This window comes from Gobio gobio, assembly GCF_949357685.1.
Source record: "Gobio gobio genome assembly, chromosome: 17".
Classification (NCBI taxonomy): Eukaryota; Metazoa; Chordata; class Actinopteri; order Cypriniformes; family Gobionidae; genus Gobio; species Gobio gobio.
In genome coordinates this window covers 20,952,004-20,966,229 of record NC_137110.1, presented here as the reverse complement: position 1 = coordinate 20,966,229, position 14,226 = coordinate 20,952,004, and the positions used below count along the sequence as shown (strand labels likewise).

The following is a 14,226-nucleotide window of genomic DNA, read 5'->3' as shown; positions in this document are numbered from 1 at the left end:
AAAAAAATATTTCAATGTTTTTGGGTTTCCTCCAAAAACTTTGCGTGAACTTGCAAAATGTGGGCATTCCCCCAATAAACTTTGCGAAAAGTTCAAAAGGTTTTTTCCAGTTTTCAAGGGAAAGTTTCGCAAAGTTTCTCAGGGGAAAGCAAAACATTTTCGAGAGAACCCAAAAGCATTAACATAAATATTTCGCCAATCTCATTTACATTTTTTTTTTAAATTCAGCATTATAAGCTCTGTAATATTCAGATATAATGCATAGGCCTATGATTTCCATCATGTTCTAAAGAAACTTGTGTGCTTCAATGGAAGCAATAAAATGTAATGTTAAATCAATTAAAGAGGTCAGAATAATTAAAGAAGTCACACATTTGATTATTTTAATACAAAGCAGAATCTTAAAAACTTTTGATTCATTCTGTCATAACCCTTCCTTGGAATTTGTCATAATTTTAAATTTAAATTAAACTCCCAGATTATGACTCTTATAGACTCTTCTGGGAAGGCTTTCCACAAGGTTTAGGAGTGTGTTTATGGGAAAGTTTGACCATTCTTCTAGCAGCGCATTTGTGAGGTCAGGCACTGATGTTGGACAAGAAGGCCTGGCTCGCAGTCTCTGCTCTAATTCATCCCAAAGGTGTTCTATCGGGTTGAGGTCAGGAGTCTGTGCAGGCCAGTCAAGTTCCTCCACACCAGACTCGCTCATCCATGTCTTTATGGAACTTGCTTTGTGCACTGGTGCGCAGTCATGTTGGAACAGGAAGGGGCCATCCGCAAACTGTTCCCACAAAGTTGAGAGCATGAAATTGTCCAAAATGTCTTGGTATGCTGAAGCATTAAGAGTTCCTTTCATTGGAACTAAGGGGCCAAGCCAAAACCCTAAAAAAACAACAACAAAAAAACAATCCCCCCTCCACTTAACTTTACACTTGGCACAATGCAGTCAGGCAAGTACTGTTCTCCTGGCAACCGCCAAACCCAAACTTGTCCATCGGATTGCCAAACAGAGAAGTGTTATTCGTCACTCCAGAGAACACGTCTCCACTGCTCTAGAGTCCAGTGGCGGCGTGCTTTACACCACTGCATCTGACACTTTACATCACACTTGGTGATGTAAGGCTTGGATGCAGCTGCTCGGCCATGAAAACCCATTCCATGAAACTCTCTACGCACTGTTCTTATCTGCTAATCTGAAGGCCACATGATGTTTGGAGGTCTGTAGCTATTGACTCAGCTATTGACTTCTGCGCACTGTGCGCCTCAGCATGCGCTGACCCCGCTGTACGTGGCCTACCACTTTGTGGCTGAGTTGCCGTTGTTCCCAATTGCTTCCAATTTGTTATAATACCACTAACAGTTGACCATGGAATATTTAGTAGTGAGGAAAGGTGGCAACCTATCACAGTACCACGCTTGAATTCACTGAGCTCCTGAGAGCGACCCATTCTCTCACAAATGTTTGTAGATGCGTCTGCATGCCTAGGTGCTTGATTTTATACACCTGTGGCCATGGAGGTGATCGGAACACCTGAATTCAATTATTTGGAGGGGTGTCCCAATACTTTTGGTAATATACTGTAGTGTATGAATACAAAAAGTGTATAAAATCAGTGACATTTTGTACAAATCTTATAAAACTAAATCCATGAGCCAACACATTAAGTCTGTCATAAGTTTCTGCGTAGGTAGTGCTCCCTTTCCAAAAATATAAGGAATAAATGTAGCTTTTCAATCTGTGTAGGGAATTTTTGCAGCATCCAAACTATGGTAATAATTCTCTATTAAAGGAGCCTTTAGTTTGGAAAGATCCCATTAACCCAAAAGATTTAGGTTATACAGAGGACTCTTGTACTAATCAGAAATCGTAAGTGTCAAGTCCTTGTGAAAGATACTTGTGCTACTCTATTAGTGGTGCTATTTAAAGGGAGACGGAATATATTTGATGCAGGTTTCCTGCCTTTATCCACTAATAACACACTGGGGTTTAACAGTTACTACTTTCAGCCTCAAATGAAAGACAAACTGTGTATATGAATAAAATATAGCTGTTGTTTTTAGAATTGAAACATGATCGATCTAGCAGACAGAGAACAAAGTTAAGAGCTTTACACCCTATGACGAATCAAAGCACGACTTCCCTAAGAACAAATCACAACAAGCCATTCAGTTCATAGACTGTATTTTATACTTTCTCTATTTATAATGGATATAGATCTTTCATTGTACATGTGGAACAGCAGAAATGTGACATTCTAGAGGACACGCTGGCATGACCGTGGCATGAAATTGATGGCAATAGTTATAAAGTAAGGCATTGCCGAGTACAGTGCAGGCTAGTTTGGGCTGGATCAGGTGAATATGGGCTCTGGGGTAATTACGTGATTACAGTGGGAGCAGTGCGGCCCGTCTTTTCCTGAAGCTGAGAGATCCTCAAGGCAATGTCCACCAGAGGAGCCAGCATGACCTGTTCACAACAGTCGAGAGGGATGGAAATGCGCTCTATTAGGGAACCACAATATGGAAGAAATACAATAGGGACTTTGAATTATACTAAATGAAAACGGATGGTGTGGATTTAGCGATTCCTTGTTTGTATTAAAAATTAGCATCCTTCACTTCTACAGTAACTCAAGCCTCAAAACGATAATGATGAAAAGGACTGCTGGAACTAAAAAGTCGTCTCATCTCAGAATTGAGCATGTCTGAGGTTGATTCTTTAAGACAGTCTGATACTTCTGTGATCCAGTTTGATCAGATACAATTGAGTGAATCGGATCTTCAACCATATGTGCCGGGATGAGCATGTCAAATGTGATTACCGCTAAAGCTACAATGGATTGGTTTAAGTCTTCAAAACATAAATAAAATTAATGAATGAAAAAAAAGTAATAAGTGATGGGAGAGCAAATATTTGTGGGGAAAAAAAGTCAACTTTTGACCAATCAGTTTACCTGTGGGTCTTCATAGATTTTCTGGGAGTCATTCTCATAGCTGTCAATGTAAAGCCTGATGGTTGCCCCGGCACTGCCTGTCCCGCTGAGACGGAAGATGATACGCGAACCATCAGAGAAGATGATCCTCAAACCCTAAAAAGCATGAAAACAGGGATGATGGCCAACATACAGTGTTTTGGAAAGTATGAAAAAATTCCATGAAATTGAGAAAGGTGTTTAGACGAAACGCTTCCAAGACTGTTCTTTTGAACGGTATATTTATGAGACATTTCAAACACAATGAAGGTCATGATGAGGCTATTCTGTCAGGCGAATCAGTTATTTCATAAGAGAAATCAGCGAATATCAATATACCATTTGACGTTTATAATGTACAATAAGGCAGTCATAATTGCACAAAAGGGGTAAATAAAATAAACAAACTTTTATTATATAAATATTATATTTTTTTGTGAGTAGAAACGCAGCTGTTTTCCAAATAAGGGTAGTGAAATGTATGACTTAACTATTCAAAAACCTTGAACATATTTCTGTTTCAGATAAATGCTGTTCTTTTGAACTTTCTATACTTCAAAGAATCCTTGAAAAAATATATCAGTTTCCACAAAAAGTATTAAGCAGCAAAACTGTTTAAATATAATAAGAAATGTTAGAAGAGTTACAGTATGTTTTCATAGAATATCAAGCTCTTTTCTATCAAAATATAAAAGAAAGCTTGATTTCTCATATGACTCCTTTTAAGTCTTGTTTTTTTTTTGTAGGTTCTGATCATATGCGGGAGAAAGATGGTCTGTGAGCAGCAGTGCTCGCATGGCTCTCTAATAATAAATGTTGATCATAATAAGAATTGCATACTAGAAAGATTACTGAAGACTAGAGTAATGGCTCCTAAAAATTCAGCTTTGTCATAAAAGGAATTACACTGTAAAATATTTTAAATATAGTAAATAGTTATTTAACCTGTAAATTTCACTGGCCCACCAGTGGGCCCATTTGCCACTGCATGTTTAAAACAATTATATCCTATATTTATCCTGATCTAATAATGAAAAACTATATATCATTCGAAAGCTTACGAACTCAAAGTTCATCCTGTGAAAACCGTTTTGAAATCGGACCTTGCGTTACCATGGAAACTGTATTCTAAATTCCCCTAGTGGGCATCGTCATGTTTCATATTCCAACATTTATTTTAACTACTTTATAATAAAAACCTTTTCTAATCTTGACAAAACACATATCGTCGGAAAGGTCTCACGGTTCTATATCTGCCAACTGTTTTGTGATATTTGGACAAAAATATATACATTTGGTACAGGAGATTGCATTAAAAAAAAAAATCAATGGAATTTCAATGACACCCGGTGGCTATTTGTGGTACAGCGCCTAAACAAAATCTCATGGGAACTTCAATTTTTGTGATATCAACTTCAAATTTGGAACTCAAATTGGTTAGACATATGGCTTTGATTTGATAGCAATTTTAGAGTACAATTTATTTTGTAACATATATTTTATATAAAATATTTAGTACAGTACATTTGATTTACAGTAAATGTTTTCACTTGAGCAATAATCTGCTGACTGTCTATTTTAAAATGAGACTTATGTCTATATTCCAAAACATTCTTAAATTGCAACCATTTAAGAGTGGATAGTGCATTTTCATGTATATTTTCAAAAAGGGGGTGACAGTTAACAGATTAAATTGTAATAATATTTCATAATATTACTGTATATTATTTATAACAAACAAATATTTTATTATAAACCCAGGTGATTTCCAAATAATAACAGTGAACTTTACGGCTGACTGTTGAAAAACATAATTCCAAAAACAATATGGACCAAATGGACAGAACATCAAGCCAACCTGAAATCTGCAGGAGAGCCACTTAGAAAACTAACAATGCAATGGACTGACCATGTGATCACTCTTTGGTGTCTTTTATCATTTATGAATTCTGTAGCAGTAATCACATCCCAGAAGCAAAATAATTTCATTATTTTCAAAGTCTCGTGTGCACCGGACTCACCTGTCCTTTCGAAACACTGCCATCAACAGGGTCTGTGTACTCAAAGTTATCAGCCTTCTCCACTTGATACGTTTTATCCCCCGAGGAGAAGTTCTGCCCTACAAAGTCTTTATCAGACATTGCGGTTTGCAAGTGATCAATCATCTTATTTGCAGCATCAGAGTCCACCTCTTCATAGTCATACCTGAAACAGAGATTTGGGACAAATCAAACAATAAGTCTACCAGCAGAGGGCAGTCAAGCTACAGAGATCAACAGTTCATGCCAAGGTGTCACTTTATAATTTTTGCAGTTACCTCGTGAAGAAGTTCCGTCCGAATCTCTGCCAGTGTTCTTTCATGATATCTTCTACACTCTGTTTGCGAGTGGCCAGGATTGAGAGCCATGCGAGCACTGCCCACAGACCATCTTTCTCCCGGATGTGATCAGAACCTACCAAATAAACAAGACTTTAAAGGGGTCATATAGATATCAAGCTTTCTTTCATACTTTGAAAGAAAATTTCTTGATTCACTATGAAAACATACTGTAAGTGGCCATAAAAATGTAATTATGTAATTATGAATTAATTAACCTTATTTTGCAACGTGGAAGTTATTTTTGGTGAATATGCAAGACATCCGATTCATTAACTGCAATCGGTTAAAAAATAGAATAACAACAAGTACAATAAATGGTAAAACTATTTGCGCTACAAACCAATGTGTTTATGATGAAGATAATAAATTAAAATAATATGATATATATATATATATATATATATATATATATATATATATATATATATATATATATATAATAGTTTGTTAACATTATAAGTGGACCTAAGTGGGTCTTTTTTTAATAAAATACATTTTAAAGGTGCACTGAAAGGAAGGGGTGATGCCGCTAAAATTTACACAAAGCACATAGAGAAGCTATGGTTGCCGACACAGGACAAAGATGGCATCATCTGAGACAGCAGAGAGTAGCTAGCACTCTGTAGAGCAGTTTGTCCGTTAAGTACTACTATAGAAACATGGCGGTGCAAAATGGCAACTTCACTGTAAGGGGACCCACGGTGTATGTAGATAGAAATGGCTCATTCCAAGGTAATAAAAACATAACGGGTCATTATGTAAGGTCTTTATACACCACTGAAAACATTGTTGATACATGTGCCACCAGCAAATTACGCCGATGCTTTCAAGTATAATAACAGACAGACTCAATATTCAGGTCATTTCGAATCTTATTTTCGTTGATCCTATTGAAAAAATAAGTCGTAGAACACACCTTGTAAAACTACCACGAACGTGCCCAGTCAGTTAGCCTGGTCTTACCAGACTCTCGTACATTTCATTTGAACAGAGAGTCTGGCCACTCTCCATTGACAAGCGTTTCCTTCCTTGAAGGCGGGAACTAAAACTACTGGATCTGCCCAGAGCCACTCTGGATCTGCCATAACCAATCGCTAACGTTTGGTCGTGAAGCATTTCATGCGCCGTTCACCTGTTTCTCACATGGAAGTCCGTAAAAATACCTGCAGATTGTGCACGCCACCTCAGTGATGAAACCTAAAACTTGTGCATTCAGATTGTGATTTATTCATGGAGGACGGGAGAGTTTTGTGATCGGGAACGCGCTGCTCACGTGGTCCGTAACATGATTGTATGCAGTAAATAAAATGTCATATGCTTGGTATGATTAGAATAAATGCTGCCGTAAATAACGGCCCAATTCAAATGTTTACATGCTTTTCTTCTTTTTAATTTTTGAGCAGTGATGAAATATATTACTCTTGTAAATACTTGCACTAGTCTAGAAATGCATTCAAATTACAGCGAAGTGCAACCGCACAGTGCTCTGCAGTGGTCAAAAAGGATATAAACAGTGAATTTTGAAGTGATATATTCTTGCAAACTCAGAGATGTGGATTCAGACAGCAATTAAATTACCACACGACCTTGGTGTTTGTCTAAAACAGTAGGTAATTCGGCTGGGGATTTTTACACGGGTGGTGGGAGACGGACGGCAGTAAAATCACTGACTAGCCCCTGTAAATGATGACAATACCTTCCGACCACATACAAACCATGCAGCGGTTACAACACACGTTAGGCACTTTATTTCCACTTTTCAAATATTTTCTTAATTTTTTAAGATTTTTTTTTTCTCCCGCGTCAATGCAAGTTTTTAAAAGTCCTTTTTATAGAATTTTGCGTCGCTGCTGTTTATCTATCACACAACTGCAAATTATAGGCTAAGTGAATAGGCAAACACACTTCATGAACTCACAAGAGCGACATGCATGAGACAGCCTGACACCTAATTGCCTAACACAGCTGTCTATTATTCTTCTATTATACTAGATAATAACAGCACGGTTTCATAGCTACTCACCAGTACCAAAGCTTTCTTCACCACAGAGGGATAACTTGCCAGCATCCATCAAGTTTCCAAAGAATTTCCAGCCTGTTGGGGCCTCATAAAGTGGCATTTTCAACACTTTGGCCACACTGTATGGTAAAGTTTATGAAATGCTGTTTAAAAAAGTGGGTTAAAAAAGCTATACACCAACTGAGATGGTGAAATATAGGGCTAAATCACAAACTGTAAATGTGCTTAGATGATTATACTTGTCCAAAGCTCCACTTGTGGGCATACTGCGAGCCAGACCCTTCACGCCAGTCTTCCGGAAATAAGGGATGTATGTAATGTTGGCACCGATGACTGCCACAGAGTCTGAGGGGTTTACAAAGAATCCATGCTTACCCAGAACCATGTTACGATCCTGCAAAAAGACCAGCGAGAGGGGAAATATGACGAGGTTTTACCTGAGAATAGTTACTAGCTGATTTCAACTGCGTAATTAAATGTACACTACTGTTCATACGTTTAAAAAAGAAAGAAACAGCAAGGATGCATTTAATTGATCGCATTTCAAATAAAAAAAATTTAAAATATTTTTTGTATAAAAATATTAAGCAGCACAACTGTTTTCAACATTGATGATAATAAGAAATGCAACATATTAGAATGATTTGTGAAGGATCATGTGATACTGAAGAATGGAGTAATGCAAATTATAAAAACAAAAATAGAAAAAAAAAGCGATCAATACATCACAATATTACTGTTTTAGTATATTTTGATCAATATATGCAGCCTTGGTGAGCATTAGAGACTTCTCTTAAAAACGTTTGAAAAAATCTTACTGATCCCAAACTTTTACATCGTAGCGTATATGGTATGTCAGTTATACACTTACACCATCACCATCAAACGCAGCTCCGAAGTCATATTCCCCTTCCTTCATAGTGTTGACCAGTTCAGAAGCATATGTTAAATTAGGGTCAGGATGGTGTCCCCCAAAGTCCTCAGAGGGGACACAGTTAACAGCTGAGTTAGCTGGAGAACCAAGCTCTTCACACACTATCTTCTTTACATAAGGACCCAACACTAAAAAATACATGAAGAGGCAGTCTTCAGTTAAAGACAACATTCCAGGGACTTTGAGCATGAAATATGAACTATAATCCAAAATATGGTCCATCAGCAAAATTCTACTAAAGATGAAAACGTTTATATTTTTAAATCAAGTGGCATGATATAGAGATTATATTATATATATATATATATATCTTTTAGTCTACAACCACTGGTAAAACGGTTGTTTTCTGTGATGTAAAATATAAACAAAGATAATTCATATCAGAACTTTTGCACATTTAATGTAAAAATTACAACCTATAAAATGCCACTGAAGAGCAAAGTGAAACATTTCAGAGAGAGAGAGAGAGAGAGAGAGAGAGAAAAAAAAGAAAAAAAAAACCTGGATTAACTACCTGGATAAGTGTGCACACCCCAAATAACTGAAGCACCATACTTTACACTGTTTGGATAGGAGTTGGGAATATCAGCTGGGAATATTTTCCCACTCTTTTATTTTGCAAAAACGTTCTAGATCTGATAAATTGTGTGTGCATCTCCCACAGATTTTCTATAAGATTCAGGTTTGGGGTTCCAAAACCTTAATCTTTCTTTGCTAAAGCCTGTCATGCTGAAATGTGAAAGTCACCTTAAAGGGATAGTTCACCCAAAAATGTTAATTATCCCATGATCTGCTCACCCTCAAGCCAGACTTTCTTCTTTCAGACGGACACAATCGGAGTTATATTTAAAAAACAGAATTGCTCTTCCAAGCTTTATAATGGTAGTGGATGGAGGTCCTGATTTTGAAGTCCAAAAAAAGTGCATCCATCCATCATAAAAGTAATCTATACGACTCAAGCCTACACAAGTTGACTTATGCCAAAAGAGTAACCTCTGACACGGTGTAGGAGTAGAGTAAGCTTTGACGCCTCTCACGGTTCAAACAAATAGGGCATATATCTCTTTAAAAATTGTCGTTTTAGACTTCTAATTCGTGACTGGTGTTTTGTTTTGCTCTATCCGCGTTCATCAATAAGTCATGTGCCAGGTCAGGGGTTACTCTTTCACTGTAAATCGTTGTGTACGGCGTATGTCTGAAGCTAGTTGTTTTAGTTTATAAAGGTTTAAATATGGATTTTTTTCTTACACAAAAGCATCAAAGCACTTCAGAAGGCCTTTATTACCCCCCGAGCCGTGTGGATTACTTTTATAATGGATGGATGCAGTTTTTTGGGCTTCAAAATCTTGTCCCCGATTCACTCCCATTAAAAGCTTAGAAAAGCCAGGGCATTTTTTTTAAATAACTCTGATTGTATTCACCTGAAAGAAGAAAGTCATATACACCTAGGATGGCTTGAAGGTAAGTAAATCATGGGATAGTTTTCATTTTTGGGTGAACAATCTCTTTAATGTTCATCTTTATAGCAAATGCCAGGAGGATCTGTGCTAAAATTGACTGGTACCTTGTGGTTATTCATGTTTATTTTTATCTTTTTTTTTCTCTGGAATGTGTCACATTGGTTTTCAGTGGCATTGAAAAAAACTATTCCTACAAAACAACCGTTCTGGTGATGATGAACACTACAGTAATATTATCGTAGGCCTACAATTAATACTAAAGTCCTCCTATTTCATTGTAAATATAGTCAATAACAAAGGTGCAAGATGGCACCATTTGCATTGAATGAAACGAGAGAGAGCGCGTGATACAAGAGATATGAAAGAAGCATCTGTCTCAGAAACCCGGATGAAAACTAGTTCACTGCTAATGCTAATATTTCTAATCATTTTTATAGTTTCAGAGGACTTGTTATGGCTTACTAACACACCGAATTAACTTATTTTTGTTTGGGAAACATAATTCTTACCTCCATGCATTGCATCGAGTCGTACATTGATGTGGTTGGGTCCTGAGAGTAATTCCTTCAGAGCAGCAAAATCAAAGATATCTCTCAGCATCTCTGCATAGGATTCCACTGAGTCCACAATTTCAACTGCAAACAATACACAATTATTAACAAAAATTTACTGAAAAATGATTTTACATAACTAACATGGTTAAGAGTCCAAAATGGTACCAGTAAAGGGCTTGAACGTGTCAACCTCAAAGGTTTGCTTCCCAATTGTGGAGAGGTCCACCTTGAGTTCAGGGCAGATGTGATATTCCTGGATGCTCTTACTGATCTGAAAGATTTTGTCTGTGACGCCCTCTGGTGCAGGACCTGGAAAAGAAAAAAAACAGACCAATTGAATGCAAATAGAATTTTTTCTATTTATTTTATCCACTTTCACATCATAAAGCACTGAGGGAAACAACATACACAAATACCCAGTTTGTTGTGGTTCATTTATGTTTGTGATGTATTGTGTCAGTTTGTATTGTATTGTTGATGCTGCAGAAATTGCCCTGTGAAGGAACAAATAAAGAGAACTACTACTACTACTAACGCAAGTTTAAGTGTTACAAATTACAAATGCAATTGTAACAAATGTTACATCTATCTATCTATCTATCTATCTATCTATCTATCTATCTATCTATCTATCTATCTATCTATCTATCTATCTATCTATCTATCTATCTATCTATCTATCTATCTATCTGTATTGGGGAAAGTTACTTTGAATAGTAATGCATTACAATATTGCATTACTTCCTTAAAACTAATTGCATTACTTAGTTACTTTTTAAGAAAAGTAATGCGTTACGTTACTTTTGCATTACTTTTTTTCATCTGGGCTGGCCTTGTTTGTTTGTTTTTTATAACAAAACAAAAAGTTATATTTTTGGACAAATGTTAAGGCCTTTCCACAACAAAAATTTAAATAATAAGCCTTCCACTACAAAAATTTAAATAACAATAAGGAAATGCTAGTTCACGCGTGTGCAGTAGAGGGCGCAGCTCAAACAATCCTTTCAGCTGCTGCCGTTCTAGATTGCAGAAGAAGAAAGTTAAACACTTGCTTCAACAATAAAAACAAAACAAAAAATAAGAAAAAAGTAATTTTTGCTTATGGTTTAACTCAACCATCGAAGGTCAAGCAAGTACATTGGTCAATAAATTGAGATCAAATGCATACAAATATTTGTTTTATTTAACATTTGATTATTAGAGGTTTGCATAGTATTCTGATTTTGCATTTCACTGATTTTATTCATTTTAAGGAATACTGAATCTGTTTTTGTGCAAGTGAGATGCTCACATTTAGTCTAGAACTACAATAACCATCATGTTCACACACAACTATGATTTTTCTCAACATACAGAAGTACAGGAGAGCTGTCAGTCAATAAATGGGAAAACAAAGTAACAAATTATTTAGGCCTATTTGAAAAAGTCCCTCAGATATTTTGTTGTAAATTTGAAAAGTAATGTGTTACTTTACTAGTTACTTGAAAAAGTAATCTGATTACTTAACTCAAGTTACTTGTAATGCGATACCCCCAACACTGCTATCTAAAGTATAAATCTGTTTATTTTACAGATTTATTTTTTTTATCAAGTTCAAGTTTTTTTTCATATTCATTTTCAAATTATTTATAATTTAATAAAGTAAATATAAATTTCATTTCAGCAACTTATGAATGTGTTTTTAATATCTTTATATTAAATAGTGTAATATCACATATTATGATACACCTTTACGGTCACTGTTCTCTAAAATATCCACATTGACTATCAAAATATGCCTAACCTCCACTAGATATGTTGAACTTGATGCCGAAGTCTCCATTGGGGCCACCAGGGTTGTGACTGGCTGTCAGGATGATCCCACCGACGGCTTTGATTTTACGAATTACACAGGAAATAGCAGGTGTTGACATAATCCCATTCTGACCAATGACCAGTCTGCCAATCTGCGAGATCATGGACGAGAGAAGTGACCGATCAACTCATGTTTAAGATTATGTTCAGAAATGCACTTGAAATAAAAGAGGACACTCTGACTTTGCCATCTAGTACAATGTTTACATCACAACAACCCCATTGATGTGTCCTTGTGACTTATAATGCACATACTGTATGCTAAGGACTATTACACAACACTAGTGCATTGCAATCAATAGAATATGGCTAGCGCATATGCATAAAGAATGAAGAGACACTACTAAAAAGATGCAAGTAGCCTAATCACTGTGTTCTGTAATACAGTAGGCAACATATTTTACTCAATACAGCACTGTGACACAGCAAGTGTGTCCACTAGACTCGGGACGTGACTACAGGCACGCCTCCTCCACATCATGGTTGTTGATGCAAGACTCTTAATGTTAAAGAAAGCCGCGCACCCTTACAAAACACTGCTGCAAGTTTTATACTTTCTAAATTAAATACGCTCTGCAACATGATGGGAGGGGATATTTCGACGTCATCACGCAGGCTCATGCTTTTGGCAATGCGTGGAACTGGAAATGTCAAAGGTGTCTCAAAACAACCTCAGTCTGAAAGAGCATCGAGCCTTCACGTGCTATCGGAATTATCGTAAATACTAGTTTCCTATTAAAAAACATGAACGCCCTCCCAAAGTCAAAATTTGAATGCTTTGAACACGTAACCACGACTTCAGAAGTGGGAAGTAGGAAATTTCCGATAGCACGTGAAGGCATCATAAGTCCGAATCGGTTCTTTTGAACAACTCGTTTCAAAGAAACAGAAAAAAGATTCAGCGCATAGTTTAGGTCAGTCGCAGTTAGTTACGTATTCCAGTAGTCCCTGGCATAAGACAACTCAATTTTAGTCGATAAAGTTTCATTACCACGAGAGTTAATCAGTCAAGTCCTCAATACACATTTATAATCTGATAAACTCGCTCAACTGTTCACTACGAATGACAAGGACGGATCATTGAGTTGTTCTCTTGAGAAACGCTCGGACCGATTCAGTTCGATACGAATTTCGCAAAAGCATCGTGAGCGAAGTTGATCGTAGAGACCATTGGTGCCAATGGATTTACGATCTGCTGATGCTTTTGAGAAACGCAGCCCAGCTCGATCAGTCAATGAATGGTTTAGAAAGGCTTTGTGAACCGGTTCTACCGATACACTGAAAAGATCCGAGTCATATGAACGAGTCGTTCCAAAAAATTTAATTATTTCCCTCAAATCATATTTATGTAACCTTTATAAATATGTATGCAATGTTATTTGAAAACACTATAATTAAGGATGAATAAAAACGTCTGAAATGTGACCTATTCCGTTTATTCCTCAAGGCATGCGTAGCAGAGCACAATTGCAATTTAACTACATCTTTTGCACTTGTGTCATGACTCGACAACGCCATCCCTTCATATTTAAGGGAATGGCCTTTGATACACGTTTCTTTTGCATTAAAATTGCACGTCAAATTCGTCCAATACTAACCCCGTTAGCTGCAGCAATCTGGATGATCAGCTGAATAGCGTCTTTCATGAAAAATCGTCCATCTCCTCCCACTACCAGGGTGCCCTCTTGCCTATCAGCAGGGTCAACGGTGGAAATTATACTCTGGATAAAATTCTCCGCATAATGCTGATTCTGCTGGAATACAGTCACCCTCTTTCTTAACCCGCTGGTTCCGGGTTTTTGATCGGTGTACGCCTTGGTCTTAATAACAGTTATTTTCACCATGTTGCAGCAGCGGTCAGTGTCAGTCACTATCCGGTTGCCCAGCGGGATGTGTGTTGTTCACCACGTAGCTTCTCTACTCACACAGTGGCCTTTCACCGATTAGACGGACACGCCCACATTTAAAGGGACAGCTCAACCATTTACAATGTCTAATTCTAGGGTGTGCAGCAAGTCGTTAATAAAATGATGAAGTTTTATGCTCTAAGTC

The 14,226-nt window shown here is 37.0% G+C and overlaps 1 protein-coding gene across 1 annotated transcript; it reads right to left on the bottom strand.

Moving 5' to 3' along the window:
* Positions 1 to 356: 356 nt before the first annotated feature.
* pgm1 (phosphoglucomutase 1) lies at positions 357 to 14,112 on the bottom strand. Its single transcript, XM_079841756.1, has 11 exons — positions 13,773 to 14,112; positions 12,104 to 12,266; positions 10,486 to 10,629; positions 10,276 to 10,401; positions 8,244 to 8,434; positions 7,612 to 7,766; positions 7,376 to 7,491; positions 5,290 to 5,425; positions 4,994 to 5,177; positions 2,955 to 3,089; positions 357 to 2,467 (listed from the first exon to the last, which is right to left on the bottom strand). The coding sequence occupies exons 1-11, from the start codon at positions 14,016 to 14,018 to the stop codon at positions 2,378 to 2,380; spliced, it is 1,686 nt and encodes a 561-aa protein (XP_079697882.1). The 5' UTR covers positions 14,019 to 14,112; the 3' UTR covers positions 357 to 2,377.
* Between the last annotated feature and the right edge of the window lie 114 nt (positions 14,113 to 14,226).

Coding starts and splice junctions, on each gene's coding strand:
- pgm1 (XM_079841756.1), bottom strand. CDS start 14,018: ATGGTGAAAATAACTGTTATTAAGACCAAGGCGTACACCGATCAAAAA. Junction 7,767..8,243: donor CTGCGTTTGATGGTGATGGT/GTAAGTGTATAA, acceptor GTCTTTTTGCAG/GATCGTAACATGGTTCTGGG. Junction 5,178..5,289: donor GGACGGAACTTCTTCACGAG/GTAACTGCAAAA, acceptor TCTCTGTTTCAG/GTATGACTATGAAGAGGTGG.